The 24,758-nt window shown below is 31.3% G+C and overlaps 1 protein-coding gene across 1 annotated transcript in view; it reads right to left on the bottom strand.

Moving 5' to 3' along the window:
* LOC106467965 overlaps positions 1-24,000 on the bottom strand; it is a 26,872-nt gene extending 2,872 nt beyond the window's left edge. The window contains exons 1-9 of the mRNA XM_013928355.1: positions 23,940-24,000; positions 18,245-18,352; positions 14,853-14,952; positions 12,741-12,831; positions 8,461-8,592; positions 7,217-7,484; positions 6,201-6,989; positions 3,607-4,149; positions 877-1,116 (exon numbers count right to left, since the gene is read on the bottom strand). Coding sequence (XP_013783809.1) covers positions 877-1,116; positions 3,607-4,149; positions 6,201-6,989; positions 7,217-7,484; positions 8,461-8,592; positions 12,741-12,831; positions 14,853-14,952; positions 18,245-18,352; positions 23,940-24,000 — 2,332 coding nt within the window. The remainder of the gene's footprint in view (positions 1-876; positions 1,117-3,606; positions 4,150-6,200; positions 6,990-7,216; positions 7,485-8,460; positions 8,593-12,740; positions 12,832-14,852; positions 14,953-18,244; positions 18,353-23,939) is intronic.
* Positions 24,001-24,758: the final 758 nt, after the last annotated feature.

Below are 24,758 nucleotides of genomic sequence, written 5' to 3'. Positions count from 1 at the left end.
AGTATAAAAAATAATGCTTGAGTTTCACCAACAGTCAACAGTATAAAACAAAATGACATGGGTAAATAACATATTTCTTGTTTTTCATGTATATTCTTTATTTATTATTATAAAAGTAACAAAAATGTAAAAATCAGGAACTTATTAGGTTAGATTAGGTAACACAATGAATAATAACAAAAATTTTTAAGGAGGTATGCTGGCAAGTAGTTTTTGCATTACATAATTCAATATGGTAACTCAAGCTATGTGTTTACTGAGTAACTTACAACTTGTGTAGCAGGTTTTAGTTAGAAATGGATCAAAGGCTAATAAAACAATAAAATTTAAGCATAAACACAAGTTTATTGTTACAAGCTTTAAGCTATTTAGGGTAAACATTTGTAGTTTCCTGTTACAATATGCAGTCATTATAGAAAGAAAAAAAGTGTAATTTAGAATTATTTCATATTTTTCTATGGTGGTCATGAGGTTGGTTAAAATTACATTGCATACAGAGTTAGGGTAGGGAAAATAACAGACAAAATAGAAAGTTTTACTGAAAAAAAAAAGTCTGATATTTATTTAAGGGGCTTAGAGATTATGCAAATGGAATTTGAGATTTTTAAGACAAAAAGTATTAGTAAAAATACTTATTCAAAAATCTGATTTTTTTGCATCCAAAATACTTGTAATGTTTACTAAAGCTTGACAAATTTTGTGGAGATACACACAAAACATTAAAATTTATAGTATGGAAACTGTCACTTTGGGGGTTACAAACTTGGCTGAATCGACCAAACCTATAGTGAGAGGGTTAGATCATTGTCATCTTCTTGATTTGAATTAATAAAAAATGTAGAAAAAAAAAAGAATTCAAACAATAATCTACTTTACCTGATTCTTCTGCCGGGGTTGCAGTACCATTCCAAGACATTTGTGCTAGATTGTAGGCATATGGATAATATGAGTAAATGTGTGGAGGATAAAAGGGAAAATATGATGTTAAGTTTACTGGTCTATTTGTAATCCATGTTGGTATTTCTTCTTTTTCTTGTGAACAAGAAGGAGAGTTCTTGTCCTCAATATCCATACTTTTTGGTCTCATACAATTCTCTTGACTGAAATTGTCAACCCCTAAAAAAGTCAGTATGAAAACACAAGTTAATTAACCTAAGAAACACTTTTTTTATTGTGGGTTTCAGCAAAATGTTTTACTAGTTCATAAATTACAAACCATTACTGCATGAGCAACAACTATTTAATACATACACATATGTGAGGCAGTTTATTAAATTTTTTCTCCAATTAAGTCACAAGACCATTAATATTAAGTTTGAACTATAACTAAGAAAAATTTTTATTTGGTAGTGTATTTGTTAAACCTAATGCTTCTGATATGTGAGTGAAACTAGGTTTAATAATTGTTACCATAATGTAACTCATGAAAAAAAGCCAATTTATCAGAATTAAACATAAAAGGATATTCTACGCTTTATCTATGTTGTTTACTGCAATGAAAATTACTTTTTGTGGGAAGCTAGCTATATTGTTGTGAAGAGAAAAAATAAAATAAAATTAAAAGAGCAAAAATGCATTAAGTAAAACAAAACTATAGCAGATATTAGTAGACAAATGTTAATGATCACCAAGTCTGATATAGGATGTGTCTGTTATGTTTGGGATACGTATACACAGATGTTGAAAAATACTGAAATATTCCAGGAGCCTCATATACTCTATTAGTAGCAAATAGAATAAGATTCTCTAACATGTGGATCCTCAGAGTATCAAACATACCCACACACACTAACTGGAATTAGAGAACTTATCCCTCAAGGTTTAGCAACTTTGTTTACAAATTCTGAAACTAAAAACTATTGAGCACCAGGATCATAGTCAGCACAACTATATCAATTGTTCCTAATATGAAACCACACAGAATAAGCATGTTACTGAATCAGCTCATGAATACTAGCTGCAACCTGCAAAATAGTTGTGGTAGTTTTCATGCCCTTTGCTTGAATTTTTCCTGTTATATCATTTTCACATACATCATTTAATTTACTCTTTCTTGCAGGCATTGTATTACATTGATAAATCCTGGTCTATTTGAAAAAGTTTTACATTGTCAGACAAACACACTCACATAGATGTAACTTTATTTAGTAAAACAAAAGTAATAGTATTCACAATAGTGAACAGAGTACAAAACAGTTATGAGCATTCAGTGTGACACATGGTTTTTACGAGTTGAAACGAAGAATAAAATCCACAATAAAGAAAAAAGTAGCTAAAAAGTGTTTATAGTAGACTATGTAATGAACCGAAGCTAAATTATTGCAAAGTAAAGGTAAAGTTGTAATGAAGGTAAACTTAGCTGAATATGCAGAAATGTCTGAATGCGCGTTCACAAAGTGATAAGTATATACCCACGCATATTTTAGACCTAAGTCGAGAAAGCCCATAGAAATTGTATTTAGAGTAATGTTAATTTTTTAAAGAAATTACATGCAGGCTAAGTGTTGTTTGTGTGAAGTACTATGCAAATAGACAAAACTAAAGTTGAAATCAAAGCCAGTCATCATGTGATGACAATGAAAATATTCCATTGTGTACCATACTCATTGCATTAAGAAATCTGACTAAGCAAAAAACGTGTAAGGTGATTCTGAATAGAAAAGCCAATATGAAATCTAGACTCCTTGGAAAGGAACTTTCTAACAATGATACTTGTAACATTAGTTTGAGAAATGTGTGAGAAAAGTTCCAGACAAACAAATGTGAGTGTACTGTTTATGCAGATAGTCTGTGCTTGTAATATAATTTTCTGTCTTTAATTTAGTACATGCCAAGAAGGCTAATGTCAAGAACTTTTCTGTCAACCGAGAGTAACAAAAAGTAGTGAAACTAACAATTTACTGTGTTAATCACACATCAATTTTATCTTAGTTTGATCACTCAATAAATTTCAGTGTTACATAAATATTCTTCTTAATCTGTTACATATCACTTGGTGAGTTCAGAATGATAAGGTGTTGCTAAATAATTATACTGTACTATAAAATCAAGCTCTCACTGCCAAACACATACTTAGTATGCTATTATGCCTGTCGCAAACACAGCCACTACATTAAATTATATACAACCTTCTGTACAATCACAAATTAGATGGTATCTACAGAGGCCAGTATGTGATTTAGTACAAAATTTACTAATAGTAAACTATTTCATTAGGTTACATTTTTTGTACAAATATGTGGAAACTATTAATGCTGTTTTAAAGAACTATAATGTTTTTAATATAAAAAGCACTCAACTTTCAACATAATTTCTAGTCAACTCAGTTGATTCAATTTCTTTTCTGTGGGGTGACTTTTCAATTACAGGCTGAAATTTTTAAATCTCTGCCTAAATACAATTTTCAATACAAAAACAAACAAACAAAACAAGTAAGCTATATATCAAACCAAACAAGAGATTACTAACAAACTATTAGAAGTAAACAAACATAAATAATTTATAGTACAGAAAATTATACTTCTTTATGAATTACACAACAAAATTGTATACTTCTTAAATTTTTAAGTATACTTAAAAAAACAACAACAAAAAAAAAAACATTACCTGATGAGGGTGACCCCCCATTCACATTCTCAATACAGTTTGTTGGATAAGAATATGCAACATTATAGATTGGCATAGACAGGTAAGTCAGGCCTTCTTGTTGTTCTTGGGAGCTTGCTAGAGAAGCAACTGCTGGCTTTGTACTGAAACTAGTCCATTTAGTTCTTGCTGGGGTTAATGTGTTTGTGACACTACTGGCTACAAGGGGTGATGCTAATGTCTTGGTAGCAAGACAAGTGTTCAACAAGTGTTGTTTACTGACACTACACACAGGGGATGAGGATGGGGACTTGAGGGAAAATAAAGACGAACGTAGATCAGGAGGAGATGAAGATGGAGAGAGCTTGATCTGACTGGAAGACTCAAATGTGCTGAACTCACACAAACTTGGAGCAGATTCATTTGTCCACAACAAAGTTAAATCATTCTGCTCATTACTGTTACTGTTTAGCTTTTCACTGGTTTGCCAATTACTTTCTATGGCATGTGACTTGTTTGGAGGTGAGTGAGTTGATTTTAAGGACAGATCTAATGGCACTTCTCCTGGAATGAAAATATTGAAAACCTTGAAAAACCAATACTCTAAATTTCAGATGAAGTACCTGTGTTTTGTTGTTACAAGGAAGTGACAATAAAACAAGAAACAATTAAAAACTTGTAGTAAATTTTGAATGAAACTACTTAGAGTTTTATATTTCAGAAAAGTACAAATTCTTAAGACTTAATATTCAATACACCCCCCTTAAACAAAAGAGCAATCTGATTAAAAACAAAAGATGAAAACATCCTCTGCCACAAACACAATAGTTTGTCACATACACTTTCTGAGACGGAATCATTCTGTTGTCCAGTTTAAGCAATTATATGAAGTATTTTACTTTTTAAAACCTACCACCAACTTGTTCCCAATAAAAATCATTCTATTTATTCCTTGTCTTAAAACTGAAATTAAAGTAACATTAATGTTTTTATATCAAGGCAACTTACATGAATATTTGTGTAAGACAAGTATTATAATACAAGCTACTGAACTTGCCAAGTTAACTCTTTATAGAAGTGATAGTCATGATGGAAAAGTAGATTTTTAATATTAAACATAAAATTTTCTCTTCTGTTTTAATTCTTTCACTGAATCTGATAATTATGCAGATAATACAATAATGATAAACAAAACTTTAATACATAACTATATTTATAACTTCTAATTGTAACTCTTAAAAACTATATTCAAATGCTGCTGACAAAGTATGCAAATGTGAAATTCACTGAGGTTGGGTCAATATTTGCCAACCAAAATGACCCTCATCAGCACGTCTTTGAAAAGTTATGTTGTGGAACACCTGGGATCCAACCGGACTCCAACACAAAATTATCATTATAGCAAGCTTTGGATTTAAATTCCGAAAATCAATAGCATTACAACTTTCACTAGGGTTAGCATGCAATGTGAACAACATAAAAATATATGTATTATAGAGGAAGTATGTTGACAAATCAAGAAATTACAAAATTACATTGTTCCTTGGTATATAAATTAGTGTTATTAAACCATTGCTTATACAGACATAGTATCAAAAAATGCTGAAGTTTTATTATACTCCTATATTCAAGTCATTATCCACCAATATATGATGAGATTACCACAATACTGCAAAATTTAACTCAAAGAAAGCTGAAAGTGTATGTTTTGGGTCACCTCGGGTCTGACCAGACCATGCATCCTTATAGTAGGCCATAAATTGAAAATCCAATAAGCAGGATGTTTACAACAATTATCAAAGAAGGTTTCTATAAAATAGGACATTATAAGCAGTCATCACAGAGAACACTTGTTGAGGAATGAGATGCACATACATGCTTACCACAATTATAAGTAAACATACCAGATGATACTGTACTACTTTGATGGATTATCCTCTATAACAGCCTATATAGGGACATAAATGTTTAGAAATTTGTTTTGTATGTTATGGGGTGAATTGCATGTGTGGTGAGGGTCAATGATAGTATGGGGTCCTTGTGGACCCCAGGTAAATATTATATTATAGCTACATACTCTGTCTGCCTGTTTTGAAAATTATAGTGTCACATTGATCCAGGGTTTCTGCTTGACAATTACATGAATTGATATAAATTTGTAATGATTATGTAAAAAGATACACAACCAAAATGTTGTTGCAGTCCATATGGACCCCAGGTGTGCTGATGAGGGTTAATTCTTGATAACTCAGTAAGAATTTAATGAAACAAATAAAAAACAGTACACCACAGGTCTGAATTCACTACAAACTTGGTGTATAAATATAAAACTGAACAATGCATTTAGTATAAAATTACAATTACCACAAGTACGACTAACTATGTCGTAAAATACAGATTAGTTGATTTATAAAACTTCAGTTTACTTGCATTAAATAGCACTAGTATGCATAAATTTATATCAAGCAAAATATGATACATTAATATGTCAAACTTGATCAACATATACAATAAATCCAAAACAAAGTAATTCCACAGTATAAGGAATATAGATATATATACTGATAAATATATGGATGGCAAGTTTTGCCTTAATCAGAACACCAGTAACTAACCTTTGTTTATACTGTTTAGCTTGTATGAACTTGACGATGATTGCTTGTACTCAGATTTATCAGTTGCTTCCAATACAGTTTTCAATACAGAAGAATATGAGATAGGCACTGAACTCCCAGATTTTTCGGACTTACTAGTTGAAGCATCACAATTTACATGAGAAAAGAATCTCTTTGTTTTATTAAGGGAGCCAACTTTTTGTGGGTCTTGCTGATGGCAGGGAATGTACAAGGGAGTCTTTCTTCCCTCAACTTCATGAACGAAATGAGCACTGGGAGATGTAGATTCTGGTTTAACACAAAGTTCTTCCTTCAGTTTAGTACATAATTCATTAGGTCTGGGCAATTTCTTTGTACTGCACTTGTCAACGGGACTATGAAGAGGGGATACATCACTGTCACTTGGGTCTGAACATACACCAGACAGGGGAGAGAGGTTTCCATCATGGGGTGTTGTTCTACCAAAATGTCTACACTCAGTGAGAGATGGTGATTGTGGTGAATGTACAGGTGCTACCAGGCTTTCTTCTGGCCAAACAACAGCAAAATCATTCTTCAATTTGGCTTTTTTAATAAAACCTCCTCCTATCTCTTGAAAGTTAGCATTAGCGGTTGTTCCTCCATCTTCAGAAAGCTCAGATACAGAACTTTGATCAACATATTTCTTCTTATACTGCCGTGCTTTCCATGGAAATGGGACTTTGGGGGTGTCTACAGACTGGACCCACTGGCACTGTTTTCCATTAGCCTTTGACTGTTGGGCATTAAGTTTTAGGACCAGTTTTCCATCTAAATAAGAAAATTTAGATAAGTAAAGAAGAATATGTTAATATTATAATACACTAAAATGTACGTAAGCTAATTAAAAAATATATAATCTCTCTTTTAAAACAGTGGCAGACAACTCATGAACTAATTTTAAATGATACCCATCATGATCTTTGACATAAATGTCAGTCTTTATTAAAAACACCCAATAAAACTAATATATTTAAAGTATGGAAAAAATAACTTACGAAAATAGAACTGAAGAGTTCCAAGAATAGAGGACTCAAGATCTGGGGTAGCAGGAACTAACTCAGTCTTCCTGGGTTTAACTTCCAGAACTTCAAAAGCTGAAGGGATAGTGGATGGATCAGGATGTGATTCTGTTTCACCATCTTGTTTACTCTCCAGCGGTTCCTCAACATGTTCTTCTTGTGTCGAGTTATCTGGTTCTTCACTACTACCACTATCAAGGGAGGTATGAGGATCCCCTGCATCCTCCATGTCTGCACTTTCTTTCTGTTCACAGAAACAAAATAGATCAGAATTGTGCTTTTGTATTACAATGATTAATTAATGCTTTTTACATGCAAGCAAGTTTTCTTTCTTTCTAATGTACTTTTTTAAACAAATATATCAATTAATCCAATTTAAAGATTACATATTACATACTTAACATACACACAAGTACAGCTACCTTTAGACTCAAGAATTAAATGACATAAGTACTTATTAGGACAAAGGTAAATGGTACAAATGCCTGACACTTTCTTATCTTATACAACAAATCGTTCAGCTGTTATGCTGGATACAAGTCTTGTCATTCAGTTATCACCAACAGCACCTTTAGAATGTAAAATGGTGTTTGTGCACGCACATTTAATATGTGCCTCTTAAATCTGAAAATGAATTTGTTCTGAATAACCCATGATCATCACTTAAGGTTCTAATACATATAAAGATATGTTATAACAAATTGTATGAGGTTGATTTAAGGAGGTGTTCAATAAATTAATACTGAATTTTTATCTAACTAGTCATATCATATTTATTTCACAGGGAAAATTTCAATACACTACATATCTCTCTCTCTCTTAGATTCAAACTTTGTGTAACTAGGAGATTAGTTATTCTTCCTAACAACTCCTGAAATTTAAAAGTAATATTGCTCAAAAGAAATTATAAATATTAACATCAAACCTTCCTCAAGATGCAAAATTAGTCTTCGAAAGTTAACAATAATTATCTCACCTGTCACATGGTAAACCAAAAACTATCCATCTTTCAATCTTACAACAATAAACAATCAGTACATCAACAACAAAGATTCTAAGTTCAAGCAATTATACTTTTAAAAAAATTACATAATATTCTAGAATTATCTACTTATTTTATACATTAACACTGCTCCAAAATTATTGTTAATATTCTTGGGAACAATGTCCAGTTTAGAAATATATAAAACCTTCAACAATGGCTTTAAAATCATACTGACTTTTAACTTTGCTGGTGAAAACATGCTGGTAGATGCTTCACTCACATCACTAAGACAATGAGAAATACCCGGACGTTCTTCTTTCCCTTGGTAATAATATTCTATAATACTTTTCACAGGTTTCCATGGTAACTAAGAAAACAATATCATTTTAAGAACCAACAAACATGAAGTATTAAAATAACTATCATCACTGATTAAATATATAAATTAACCCTTTTCTATCTAGATATATTTAATGTGTATACTTCATTACATACCACTCATGTTATCATTCCAAATCCACCCCTGAAGAAGGGAAGGTCTATCTATCAAACAGGGATGGATTGGACTCTAAAATTCTACAAAAAAGCTAGAGGGAGCCCACATATTTGTTATAAAATAACAAAATTATGTACTTAAGAAGCATATGTAACTTAATAATAAAACACTATCATATATAGTTAACATGATCAGTTATTCTGAAAATACAGAGAAGTCATACATAAGATACGAGATAATATCTTCCAAAAAATATTGTCAACTAAAATCCTTTCTGGTGCACATCATTACTGGTAGAATTAACACATGTTAATTTAAATGTTAATGTAATGAGAAAAGACAAATAATTATTTCTCTATGGTGCTAACAGAGCATTATTTTTTAATTTTTGTTTTTATGTACTTTTCCAAGGGGACCGACTGGGATTTTTCCCAATGTCCCAGTTAGCCAGTTCATGCCTGCTTTTAAAAGCCTTTTGGTTGTCATGATTCTTATTTTTTGTTTCATCTAATGTCTGATCCAGTGTGATTTCTTAATATGAGAAAAACAACACTTATGCTAGTCAACCAATCTATATTACATTAGTAGCTTTGAAAATAATTTCTTTTTCTGAGAAATATTCTTAATATCTTTAGTCTTTTTATTCATGATTATTAAATGATTTTTACTTGCAAAAAACAAGTAATACAAACCTTAAATAAATTTTAGAATTCTCAGAGTTTACTGTTTCTTGAAAACAAAGTCAAGTGATCAATGTCCAAAGTTTGCATAATCTTTACGATTCCATTGCAATATAGTACAATTCACATTCTTTTAAAAATCAGATATTACCGAAATTACCTTTTTCTCATTCATTACTCTGTATTACAGTTTTTTTATTGCGAATAATATGTTAGATTAAAAAAATTTGGAAAAAAATCAAGATTTACAAATTTTTGTTCATGGAAGTGAGTGTAGAATTCTAAATACATACAAACTGTGCAACAAAATCATATGTTTAGATACATCAATTAACATGAAAGAACTTCGGATGGAATACACTAATATTCCAATTCTCAACTGGTGGTATACAGATAGTCTGTGGAAGTGAAGTGGCACCATAGTGTGTAGATCCCATTATGGTCCACTAAGACAGAAAATGTTTGAGAACCACTGCACTAGTACATAGATTGAAAAAGGAACAAAGGTACAGTGGGGTTTTGATCTATGGTTTTACTTAAACACAGTTTTTATGAATAATTAATACTTATCATTTGTCTCAAAAACTGTAAAGGTGGAAAATGTTATCCAAGAATAAGAATTTACCAGTTATATACTTGTTTCATCTGACAACAAAGTCCCAGTTAAAAATTAAATGAACAAGCAAATCAACTAGTTACTTGTCACTGAATGTAAGGCTTGCTTAATATAGATGGTATAAACATTACTAATTTTTTTACATAGCTTGAAATGGAAATATTTTTAGAATTTTACAATAAAGTACTTAAAACAGTAATGTTATGCAACAAATGATCTCCTCAACTAGTGGTCCAGGCTTGGCTTTAGGTAATGTGCTCAAGTCCTTGTGAAACATTATATAAATTGTATTTATAAATGACACATGCAACAACAACAAAAATCCCAACATTTAGCAAAGAACATTAACGTTTAAAGAAAGTGTACTTGGAGAATGCATGGAAACAAACTGATTAATATAAATACACACAACTTTCATACACTACTAACAGCCTAAAGCTGTATAAATCAGAATATTTAGAACTTTTTACAAGATTAAAATAGCCAGTAGTTGATCAGAATTTTTGATTATTGTAATCTGTGTCATATCCAGGCAGAAAACACAATAGCCAGAAAGTCTGTTCAAGCACATAAAAACAATGGAAAGACTAGTTAACCTTATTCTAGTTGAATAATATAATCTAATCAGAGCAATTATTTTCTACTGCCAATAATTTAACATATTGATATAGGTTATGTCTGTTTTGTATCAAGAGACATGAAAAGCGGAATTTGTAAGTTGAGTTACTTTTGTAAAAAATAGGTTTCAATTATTTCAGAATCCTTAAATTTTTCTTTGCATATGGTTGCAAGAAGAGATAAAAGGGTTGTAAAGCCTAGTGTAAGGTTGAAACATTTGTTAAAATTATCAATTCTAGGGGCCTGAACATAACATTGTAAGTTTTATCAAATGTACAAATTTCATTTATTCACTTGAAGTGTGAAGAGTTATGCTTGAAATGCAACTTTTTAATTGGTTTATAATATGATTAAACATGCACACATTAAACAGTAATACTGATTTCAATATGTATGGCCTATATTGTTTTAAAATTGGTTGGAAAGCATGTTTTGTTTACCTACTAAAGTATTTTAAGTAATATGTACAATACATATTACTTGAGATAATGCAAGATGCACCTCAAGATTAAATGTGCACACAAAAAAATAACTTTGGGTGTATAAGTAATAAGAATTAATTTAAAAGAGTTTAATATTGTTACACCTTTAGTAAAAAATGTCCAGCTAAATTGGTTTATCTTGAAAAAGTACTACTATAAAATGTATTCTGTATTGAAGACAAGCTACTGTGAAATATACCTGTATGTCAAATGGTGTTCCATTTAGGATGAGTGAACTGTAATAACCCTGGACTGATAGTCTGTTGTGGAGAAAGTGTTATAATATTCTTGAGTTTATATATCTAAAACTTTGTTTACTATGTAAAGGCTTTTCTCTGTTTGAAATTTATAGACAGAATATGTGACCTCTCATCATCCTTGTCATCATGATACAAACTGTCAACTTTCCCAGCCATCTTCTGACTCTCAACCCTCTGGTTCCAACAGTTCTGGTGATTGGACATATGATGAAGCTCTGCTGTTTGCAAGAGCTCTAGAAGCATGTGGAAAGAATTTTGGGGCTATTAAAAAACCCACAATCAAAGTCCAACACACCAAACATGCCCATGGGGGCATTATTATAATGTGATGATGAATTCCTCTAATGTTGGTAAAAGAGTAGCCCAAGAGTTGGCAGTAGATGGTGTTGCCTAGCTGTTTCACTCTAGTTTACCACTGCTACATTAGGGATGGCTAGTGCAGATAGCCCTTGTGTAGCTTTGCACAAAATTCAGAACAAACTAAACCAAAAAAAGACTGATTTTTAGACAATTAAAGGATGGACCTAAAATTAAGTGTTTTATTATATAGTATAAAATATTCTAAACAATATAGGCTTGTTCTTCTGCAACAGTAGATTTTTTCCCCAACTTTAGAGACATTATATTGTGCTGTTCTTGTTAAGTTTAATTTCAGTATTTCATAGTTTAAGTACAGTAAATGGTCTTATAGAATGTATTAAGTTTTAATACAAACTGTAGAGGGAAAAACTTCTCTTTCTTCACTTCCCTGAGATCAGATAAAGTTAGTGCTTTTAATAAACCTTAAACAATGTATTTTAATCCATATTTAGTTTGAAAACTATTAATGTTAAACTTTGAATACATGAAGATGTTTCTACAGAAGAATAACATGCTACTGTGAGGTACATCTGAACATAAATTACTACACCAAATCTAGGTTTAGCTAGCACTCTCATCAAATTTCCAAGTGCCCTAACCACCAGCCCATGGGAGGCCCAGTATTCTTTGTAGAAAAATACTTTCAAATTTATGTGAAATGTTTCCAGTGAAAACTGAAACTTAAGATGGCTTCAAACTAAGAACATTCATGCACACTACACAAATAAAAACTATATTTTCCCTTGCTGGTCTTCAAGTATACAATAAAAGACTTTTACAAAGCATATATCAAACTAGAACCGTAAATTCTGGAGTTTCAAATTAATATTTTCTTTTCTTTCTTTTACTTAATGAGCAACAATAGGAAACAATGACAATAAATAAAAAACTTCAAAGATTGTTAAGTGAATGTAAAACCGTATTGATTTGTAAAAAAAACACACATTATGTAATTTATAATTAATAGTCATTCAGTGTTAAAGAATATGAAAGACAGACTTACCAAACCTCTTAAAGCTGTCTGTATGCACTTGTCCGACTCCTTATGCAAATCCTGACATTTATCAATAGCTCTACCAAAGAAACTCACAGCTCTAGAAAAATCAAGTTAATAAGTATTACAATTCAATTTTATAATGGGTATCATCAATGATGACATACAAATTATTTTAGCTACTAAGATGGTAATTTAGTAGAAACTGATTCACAGTAAAAACTTGTATGTTATGGGTGGTACAATTAGTACTGTTTTTTTCAATTAATGATACTTCTGAGCTCATCACAAGAGGTTCTAAGACAAAGTAATTTCATTTTCTGTGTGTAGTCTGTAGCATGGACAGATTCATAATTTACACTGGTAAGGCATTCAACAATTTTCATACTTTTTAGGATATAAAGAACATATTAGTCACCCAGATCTATATATGCACACGCGTGCGTGTGTCTGTATATAAAATATAACAGAGTTTTCCATCTAGATGTATCACAAGCTGCTATGGGAAACTGGCCAAACCAATTTCATCGAAATTTTGTAGAACTTGTACAGACACTCAAAGATCAAGTTTAAATGGATAAGTACTCAAACTAAGTTAAAGTTTAGCACTCATTTCATTTATCCCAACTTCATATTGCAAATGAAAGTTTAACTGAGTGAGGAGGTTGATAGGAAAAGTGTGTGAAGCCGAAACCAACTAAAAGTGACACCTAACTCTTTAAACCCATAATTTTCATCATTTCCTAATAATTATCACCATACCTTAAAAATTTCAATTTTGTGGAAAATAACATGATTGGATTAGTTTTCAGTCAGAGACGTAAACGTTATCAGATGCTGTCACCATTTGATGGGTAAATTGAGATTTTTAGCCAGACGCTGTCAGCATCTACTCCGGTTTAAACAGTTAATGACATGCACAGTACAGGTACCTTTGACTGGAAGAATGGATTATGTACTTTGGCTCAAAAAAGTGGAAGGGTAATGGATTTACTTAGATTGTGCAATTTTATACTAAAATAAGCTTTATCATCAACAACTTGGTATATAATTGCACAACTAAGCAAATTAATCCAAGTTAACGTGTATTCTCAAGATAACTCAAAATTTATATAAAATTAAGAAGAATATTAATATTTTTAATTACAGACATTGAGGACAAAGGTTATAAAGGCTTGACTAAGTATTAAGAGCTAGGTCTTATTTTTGGAATTTAATTTAATACATTGTTTTTTTTTATTTTGCTTAAGTAACCAACCTAAAACTTTTAATTTGTTATATTGTCAACATTATTGCAACAAGTCAATGAAACATGCCTGTTGCTACAGTGATGAGTAATGATTACCAGACTTGATCAGTGGTGTCATGGTAGAAGGGTGAAGCAATCCTCTTCCAATTAAATTGGCCATTTGGTACAAATTCAACCAATAAAAAAATTTATTCAGTAAAACTTGGGTCTTTAGGTTTTAACAAATACAATGAGAATCAAGAAACAAATTTTAAATTTTACTGAATGGTGCAGTACATAGTTTACCGAATGCAAAACTATCCCTTGCTAACAAAAAACTTCACATTGGAATGCTATCCACTGTGCTTTTAAGCTTCAAAATTTTAACAAATGGTGCAACATTTCCTTTATCAAATACAAAGCCATTCAATAATAATAAAAAAATTTGCATTGGACTGTTATCTAACATTCCATCATTTTTCATTTAATCCACAACTCAAATTTTATCAAAGGACACTTTTATTATTTGCACTTAAGGATTTTGAAAATCAAACTGGAATTGAGAAACAAGCTTTAACTTTTACAAAAATAATAAAGAGTTTGTTTTACTACATGCAAAACCACTCAGTAAAAATAAACTTTGCCCCCTCCTGCTACTTTATTATTATTATTATTTTTTTTTAATCAGCTAACACTAATAATACTTCATAAATTTTCAGAACTAGTTTAGGGTTTTGAAAATTCAACAATAGTATAGAAACAAGCTTCAAATTTTACCTAATCACATGGTTTACTAACTCAAACACAGAGCCTTTCAGCAAAAAGAAACTTAATTTATTTATAATATTGCTGAGCAGTTTTCTACCTGTGGATGGTGCTTCAAATTTACTAACCTTGCTACAGAAAAGTATTCATCCAGCTCTTGATCATTCAGATTATTAGGTTTCCACTTCAGTGTCTCCAGGTCTTCCAGTCGTCTACCATCAGACTCTCCTTCACAAAAATAAAATCCTATAAATTTTCTCTTTAAGCATGTTCATCATTTTAAAGTCAACTAACAAAATAAAATAAACACTTCTGAAGTTAACTGAACCAATTTTGTTTGAAATATATAGAAATTCTGTTGTTGTTTATTTTATACAAGTGTTGCAGAATGATGTTCCTTTAACCCCTTCGATGTGAGGCTTTTTTTAAATTAAATTTAAAAAAGTCAGGTTTTTAACTTGCTTTATTGATAGCCTATATTTATATATTAATGAAACAAAAGTTCTTTTATGATATGTTATATTTCTACACAAATATACTTGATAAATAAATGTTACATAACTAGATTTATACAAGACGTATTATTTCAATGTAAAGAATAGGAATGCTTTACTCCAGTATTTATGATATATAATTCATAATAAATCCAACAGAGATCAGCACAACCATTTCCAATGCCATCTAGTAGTCATTGATTATAATACATGATAACATGAGAAAAATGTTTTGCAAATAATTTAAAATACTGTGAGAAATGGTTTGCCTGAATTAACTTGGGCAAATATTTTTTGAAACATGGAAGGTGTCCAAGTTATCTTGGGCAAATCACAGAATGGGTTAAGCAATCTTACATACAAATGCATGGTCAGGATATGGGATCAAAATTACAGGGTACAGAAAAGTCTGTCCTAATTATTGTGAATGTCATGTGTATACTAAATACCACAGGAAAAATACATGGCAACTGCTTCCCCTTGCCCCCATAATCCCATCTTAAAAAAAACAAAAACACTAAATATGTGCAGTATGTAATAATATTTCAATGCTTAGGAAAGAAGTACTATAGAGGGTTGAGTATTTCATATTAAAACAGGTCACATGACAACCACAGCTTACATAAAGTTGAGGTGAAATGGACTGTATCAGAACCAGATGATTTTCATAATGTATGGCATTCCATGTGATGCCACTACTGGGAAGGGTATGTACAGTAACAGCAATTTCTGGTGCAAAATATTTGTACAGTCAGATCATAAAGATGTGTTCATGTCTAGCATTTAGAATTTTTCCAAGATAGGGATATCCCTTGTACATAATGGAACTGGTATAAAAAATATATGGATCAACACAGGGTACCAGGACCATACAAAAGAAACCTACAACAAATCATACCCCAGTTCTAGTAAGCAAAATTCAGCATATTGTGACATGTGATATTTATTACTCAGATTATAAAAATTAATACAGATTGAGGATTTACCATTTCCAAGACGGATATATTACTTGCATTTAACTCTGTATATGGGCTCAATCATTTTGTCTGACCTTGTAACCACAAAAGTATAGATATTATAACTTTGAATGTACTAATTATGTCTTCATGAAATTGGTCATGCTTTTAGTAACATTACAAATCTGTTGTACACAACAAATTTAGATTTTTTGATAAAGTATTTTTACTCAAGATTTTTCTGTAACCTTACAAAACTTTAACGAGTCAGTCTGAGTGAATGGTGATTTTCATATTAAAAATAATTATCTTTTTTTTTCATCATAGTTTTCTTATTTCAATTGCATAACCTACAGAACCTCTTTAATGAATATCAAATTTGTTTTTGGTACAATTTTATCTTGCCTCTTATTTTCTCTACCCTAATATTAACTTTAACAAAAATTTAAAAATATGAAACAAAATTAAAAATACCTTTTTTTTACATAGGATGACTACAAATTCTAATAGAAAATAATAATTATTAATCCTAAACTACCTCAGGGTTCTAACATTTTCACATCTGCTTTCATTCAATTTAATCATTCTGTTGCTCTTAGCACCATGTCTAACGATAATAAAATAGCAATAAATCACCTGGTGAGACTTAGAGTATACAAACTACTGAGTTACATCATGTGATAGGAGCCCTTGTATGTTCTTAAAGAAAAAGTTTTCTTTCATTTTTTTCCAACTCATTTTTCTTATTTAACCAAATAACTTTACAATTTTTTAATTTTACTTACTTTTGTTAAAAAAAAATATAATAATAAATAAAAAGTACACATAAAAATCAAGAAAATTAACACTTACCTTAGCTAATTCTATTTTCTCTCTCTATGTTGATTGTCTAAAAAATAACTCGTGTAGCTTTCAAATATACTTTTAGAATACAAAAAAATATCTCGGACACTAGGAGAGCATGCCCCAAAATTATTATAGTTCATCCAGCTTTCCACTAACCTCAGAGCAACACCTTTAATCTAATTTGATGTCAGAATTATCAACATTTCATGTTACTTTACATTGTTGGTTTTGAAACATTCCGTATTAGAGTAAATATCAAACAAGATATTCAAGGAAAACTAAAAAACTTAAATGTGCATTTAGGAGATTGTACAGGTTATGCAAATACAATTTGCAAACTGTACAATGTACAAAAGTATTTTTATTCTTCACATGAACATCACCTTGTAATTTGACTTGTCAGAGTTTTGAGTCACACTGACTTTGGCATTCCATAGACATATCTTTAGTACAAAAACGTAAATTCCAAATTTTCGTGTATAACAGACTTGTGCTGTTGACTAAAAGCTTGTCACATTTTATGAAAATACATTTTGTAAATTCAAGAGTTATAGACAATGTTTCTTCACCAATTAATTTTATGTGTGCACAGACTCAGTAAAATTCATGAACTTAAATCTTCAATTAACTTATTTTAAGAGGGATAATAAGGTCCACCGATAAGCTTGAACATATTGTAGAAATGGGAAAGTCTGTTATGAACAGATTAGGTACGTATAAAACTGTAGGTTTTTTTTGTCACAAAAAAAATTAAGTTTTGAAAGGCTTGGTATGAGGGAAATCCAATTTAAATCCTCAAAATAACAGAGGAAATTTCAAAAACTTAAATATAAAAAAATAATGAATATTTCACTTAAGTGTAAGTTCACATCTGAAACAGTAATGTGTGTGAAACTAAAGTCTTATATTAAGTGAATAACTTGAAAGGGTTTATTGAGTCGGTATTTAGAAATGATTGCATTTAAATAGAACTTTAAAGAAAAAAGGAAGAAGAGGTAAATTCATTGGGAAAATAAATGGACACGTCTCATTTTTATCCTTATACTACTAGATAAATTTTAATTTCACAGTATTTATACTTATATTTTTATGATAATTATCATAATAAATATACATTTCTTTTTGAGAATAATTTTAAAATACCAGTTTCTATCACAATTTTCAATATAAATGTAGGTTGAACACAGTACAGGTTTATCATTATTAAAAACAGCACAATCCAACCTGGTTTCAGTAGAGGAGGAATTATAGCCTGATACTGACGTCCTACACGAATTCTATTTCTGTTTTTGCTTTTTGATTCATCTTCCCAGTAGGAATCAAAATCAGCATCTGCCAAAAAAAAAAAGGAACTGTACCCAAATATACACATATACTTCTCAAAGAAAAATCAATCTTTTGGAAGGTAATACAAATTTATATAACATATAAGAATAGGATGTTCACACAAACATACACGCACAAATTTAAGTTCCTGAAAAGTTTTAATTTTAGTCATTTCTCCATTGTTAAAGTCAAAAATCAAATTATAATGCACCACTTGATCCTATGAGGCTGTTAGAAAAATAAAAATCACAATACCAATGTTTTATGTCCGCAATAAATATATTTATAAAAGGTTAAAAGCAAAAACATACTACACGTTTCAGTGGACAACATAATCCACCATCTTCAGGGCATATGAGGTTTGTTTATGTAATAAAGTACAAGTACAATTAGCACATTGTACAGTGGCACCATTTATAAAATAGAATTGCAGAAATTCACTTACATAGCACATAAGTCTAAGTCTCTATTCAAACTCATCATTTTGTTTTTAACTATTTCTACTGCCTCTTTCATATTCAATTCATTTTTTAAATTCACCAGTTTAAGTAATTTCATATTTTCCCAATCAGGGAGAATAAGAGCTTGTCATGTGTTCAGCCAATGCCAAATCACTTGTTTTTAATGCACCAACCACATTTGAAAGTGTATTTCCAACAGATACTCACCTCCTTACATAGAATGCCTTAATTCCTTTGTCCATCTGCCTATGAGATTTGCATACCACTAGCCTTGAGCTACCTATCACCTAAAAAAGTGCTTAACGTGAAATGTGATAGTGCATAATGTCACCATCATGCAATGATAATCCTCCACTAATAGGAGTGTGACACACCATCCTTGAGCAGGAGCTCCCTCTAAGCACCTGAAATAGGATTTTAAAAAACGCTACATGGTCAAAGAGGCCAGCCTTGCAGGCAATAGACTAGATAAATCCCACATGTGAAGATGAAGGGACAACACTACTGGATGTGTGGATGGAGCAAGAGAAAGTAGGAACAAGGCAGGAGAAGATAGGGCCTGGATACCAATTGATGAAACCGAGGTTGTGCTGGTCAAAGAGGTGCCACCAACAGAACTAATAAAGAAGTGACTCATAATAAAGCAAGAACAGGAATGAGAAGACGAAGAGGAGGGTAAGCATACAGAAAAAGTTGAGACCAGTCCTGGCTGAGAGCATTGACTGCCAGGGCCAAAGGATGAGGAACTGAGGACCAGAAGAGTGGATGTTTAGTATTGAGAGGAGTAGCAATGGAATTGATGAAAAGCATGGCCAATTGAGAGCAAACCCAATGATAAACCTGAGAGTGGAGAGACTACTCCATGGGTAGAATTTTGTGTGGCTAAGAGAGGCAACCAACCACTAAGTTCAGAACCTCAAGCACATCATAAGTAATGAGATAAACCTGGCTGAAATAAGCCCAAAACATCGCATCCAATGAGTAGAAGCAAAGAGTCCTGGAATTGGTACCCCCTTACAATTGATATAAAAATGACCATGTAACAGTCAGAGTAGATCATGAACAACCTATCCATGAGAAGAGGGAGGAGATGGGAACAAGCCTGACAGATGGTGATTATGTTGATGTGGAATGAATGCCCCAGCCCTACAGAGAAGCATCTGTGAAGAGATGGAGATCCAGCTAGAACCGGAAGACTTGATCCCAATTGATGAAATAAAGAAAATGTCTGAAAGATACTGGGATTAGAATGTATAAAAAGGCACCCAAAATGTCAACCCTGGTCATCCACAGACTTGGCAAAAAGAATCACTGAAGAGAAAGGAAACCCTCCATACAGAACTGAGGAATGACATGAAACCAAATGAGACAAGAGATTGATAATCGACTAAATGGAAGGGAGGAGGAAGCCCAGTTTACATGATGGAACCTTCAACATGTTGAACAATGGCTGTCATATCCTTCACAGACAACAAGCCTCCAGCAGCCACATGTTATGAATATCATCACTATCACAGGATGAAGTGGAAGTTACCATCACTTGAGATATCATCATGACAGGTGATCACCAAATGTTTTTTTTCTTCTCTAAGTGAAATTAAAGAAACCATGCTGGTTATGTGAAACAAACATTAAACAGGTAAACTTGAACAAAAATTAACTCAATCAAGAATTTTCACAAATCTCAAGTAACTGATTAACAATTTTGAAACATGTCAAATATTACACTTGTTAGTAACAAGATGAAATTTAAAGTGAACATTGGCATCAGAGATAGATAACTGATCCTGAGATCCTTGTGGGGGATATTGTCACTATTGATCAAGAAAGTATCATACATGATCCATTCAAGTGTACTGTTGGTCATTACTTAGCAGTAGCATGATAGTAACTGGTAGTTGACACAGGTTTAGGAAACATATGAACCAGAACTCAGTTAAATTGGTAAAGATAACTGCAAGTAAAAAATTTCCCTGGTCAAAAAAGGAAGAAATAACCTGGATAAATGATAGCATGGCACTACTAACAGTATAGAAGTTAGGATAACTAGCAAAATAGAACCAAGGTCCTATTCCATTATTCACGTATCACATGATGTCCAGCAGAACAACTTAACTCATGCCAACTGAAGATGTCTTAAATTTTTTTTCGTCCTGCTTCAGGTCATAAATACTATTTTTGGTGCATTATTTGTTCAGTAATTTCAGAAATTAGTTATAATAATGTTGATTTTGAGATATATATATTATATATGAGTGTAGGTAATTTTCTTCATCATTTCATTCTTTTAATTTTTGGTAAAGTCATCCCTCTGTTTTGTTTATACTACTGAGCTACGTTATTTTTTGAGAGGAATCAGACTTCCTAATTTTGTAGAATTAGTAATTTGACATCTGTGAAGTACAAAAAATATTTTTTAATAAGATTTCAAATTACTGACTATACTATGTTCTCACTTCCAGTGGAATATAACTTATATAACAATGCCTTTTTTTCAAATTATCAGCAAGTAATTGGAAACATTTCAATTGCAGTTGTGGTTCAATATACTTAGGCACATTTGACTTTTCCAACATATCTTTTTATGGTAATTACCAATTCACAGAATTTAGCATGTAAATCAACAAAGTATGAAGTGCACGTCCATTTCTTATAACATCCAAACAGTGTTGTAAACTTATGTATTAAATAATTAGAAAAAACGGGACATTTGTCAGAGCAACTTGTGGTACCCATCACCTTTCCAAAATATGCTTACTTATAGATTTAAATAATAAATGTGTCATAAAAGTGTGTCCTGATGTAATGTCCAAAACTATGGAATGGGTCATGTGTGAAACCTTTTGGTGGCACATTAGCAATGGTGAAATATAGTGATGGGAGGATTGTTTAAGGTCATAATAAACGAGAAAAAATCTTAGGTCAGAAAAGTATCTATATATGGGTCTAGAATGGTTTCATAAATTTCTATATGCAGGTATTTATGATAGTATACATATGATTTTCCACTATTAAATGGCATTGTTAAAAAAAAAAAACTCAAAAAACAAGCCTATATTTAATGTCAAAAGAAAAGCACCCTGATGTGGAAAAACATATTAGAATGATTAAAAAGTAAAAAGAAGAATATTCCTCTTTGCCATTAAAGCACAGTGTTGCTCAGTAGGCTATCTGTGCATTATAAGTATTTAGTATTATAGTCTCAAGCCTATTATTAATCTACCACGAGACAAACAATTTCTCAATAAAAATATCTTACAGTAGTTTCTAAGCAGTAAATACAATGTGTATGATAAGGTTTCCTATTTCAAATCAATACAATTTTTTACAGTAAACTTAAATGTGTCATAAAGACTCATCATAACCATAGATGGCAGCTGTCTGGAAGACTCACAGTTCAGAACAGCATTTATTTTTAAGTTTTCATTAATTATTTGACTGGTGTTGAATCAATGTAGGATTCAAGAGATATTTTTATTGTGAAAATACTTACATGCATCATTTAAACTTTACACTAAACTCTTAATAAGAGTATTTGATCTAGAATTATAACGATTTTAAAAAATATTCAGGAAAATGTGTTGCTCTTAAGCCAATTATATAATGTGCAAAGCAGTTTTCACTTTGTTAGGCCTAACTGAACCCTCCAGTTAGTTTACGCAAGCTATTTTTGGTTTTCAAAATCTGCAGTCTGACTTGTCTAAAAATAATTATGAATATATATACAAATACATATACATGATTTTAACATAAGATGACTAAATCTGTATAACATTTACAACTGCAGCTTATGTTCATATCCAGAAATTTTGGATTTGACTGACCTTGAGAATTTTTAAAGAATTATGTAATACACTGCTGAATTACAATATAACTTTATATACTCAATATAAAATCTTAAATTGGGCTGGATAACTGAGTTATTAATTATCACAGAATAGCATATTGTTGCCCCCCCCCATTTAACTGTTTCAAAATAAAAAAATGCATTTTTATAGATTAAATATTTGAATAAAAAACAGTACTTAACTTTTTGTATCTTTATTTATTACATGCCATAAAAAAGCTTATACTTGCATTTCACTGTACTTAATTAAAATAAAAAAATTAAACACAAAACACTATCAGACACACACACACACAAAAAAACACAGATATGTACGGGCACTATTTTATTCTGGAATAATTAACCTGCCCTGGAAATCATCTCAAAACATCACACACTCAGCATGATAAAGGTGCTCTTAGAAACCCTGGGTCAAATATGAAGAGCTCCCATGTATAGTTATACTTTCATGTGTACATGTGTCTATTGTGGGTTAAGCTACAGTTTTGAAGAGGCTTAGGACAAAGAAGTTTGTTTATAAAGTATTATTGTTAAAGGATAATTTAAGCCTATTTTGGAAACGTTTCTGGTAAAGCGCTACAAAACAGAGTTGAAAATTTATTCTGTATCTTGGATTAAAGAAAGTTTTTGTAAAATGCTACACAAGATATTCATAAATTTACATTGTATCTTAACTTAGAGAAAGCTTTTGGAAAAGTACTACAAAAGGGATTTATGAATTTGCATTTTATTTTGACTTAAAGTTTTTTTGTTATATATGAAACTGGTAAATAAATAATTGTTCTTTTGATTGATTGTTTAGATGGAAGACTTTCGAAACGTCATCCTCTACACTTGTTTTTTTTTCTACAACAGGCACTTGCCACCCATTCCAGTGTACCCAACAAGTAATTGTTGGATTCTTATGAAGTGATAAGAAAATTGGCTTGTAGTAAAAAATAGCGTGCTGATAAATGGGATTTTTATGATGTAAAATTTGACTAGAGGGGCTCCTCAGAGGAGTGTTTCAGGACCACAGTCATTAAATATTCATGTCAATGATCTGGATAGTGTTTTGCACAATAAAATCTCTAAATACACTGATGATAATTATATATTCTGAAGTATTTTAAAGTATTTCTCGTGTTCATAAAAGCAGCTAGCTTTCAGTATCAAGTGATAAAGAGAGAGTTCCAGTTTGGATACATTTCTGTTAGCTCCTCATTTACTGTATGCAAGTAAATCTGATTAATTTCTTTTAGTTTTCTAGGCTGAACAACTGGAAATGATTGAGCAAACAGCTTACATTCAGAAATCAGAAGTTTACAGCTGGTGTCATCTACAAAGAAAGTAGCCAAATCTTGCATTATAGGGATATTTTTCTGCATCTGGAGACACTAAACAATTAGTGAACATCAAGAATGGTGACATGTTTTATAAAATTAAATTTTTGGAGGACTCAGCATCAGTTCTAATACTACATAAAAGAACATGACTTGGTAAAAAACTTTGCGAGTTAACTTGACCTAAAGTTTAAAACATGAATCCAATATATACAAAACCTTTGTGCAAGGTTTTGAGAAAGTCATATCAATATATTGTTGTTGCAAAATGCTGGTCAATTTTCCCTTTTATACATTCTTTCTAGTTCTGAAACCAATAGTTGAACTTGAAATGTTGCTATTGCAATGTTCTTGTCCTCATTTTGCAGATATTTGGAAGCCACATGGCAATTTTAAAAGTTCACCCATACTGACTTGGCACAGGCAGAATTCAACATTACTATTATGCACAATGGATTGTAATGTAGACTATACAACAGTAATTGTGCTGAGAAATATAGCACAATTTTCTGCTTAGTTTGCCAATGTTTTATGCTCAATGTTTGCATGTGCAAGTTCTTTTAGGTTGCAGTTGAATACCTTTAAAGAGACTACATTACTTTGTGTTGTCTTCAATAAATAAAAACATTTCCTATATTGCTCCAAAGTAATGTCTTAAAATTCTACTCTTTAATGTATCCACAAACACTAAAATTTAAGTGGTATATAAATTAGCACATAAAATATGATTTTGAGGCAAAATCTTTCACATGTGTCAGTAGTCTGGTGTAATGGCCAGACAC

Source organism: Limulus polyphemus, unplaced genomic scaffold (assembly GCF_000517525.1).
Source record: "Limulus polyphemus unplaced genomic scaffold, Limulus_polyphemus-2.1.2 Scaffold2814, whole genome shotgun sequence".
In the NCBI taxonomy this organism is placed as follows: domain Eukaryota; kingdom Metazoa; phylum Arthropoda; class Merostomata; order Xiphosura; family Limulidae; genus Limulus; species Limulus polyphemus.
The sequence above is the reverse complement of the archived record's forward strand: the minus strand, read 5'-3'. Positions and strand labels throughout refer to the sequence as shown.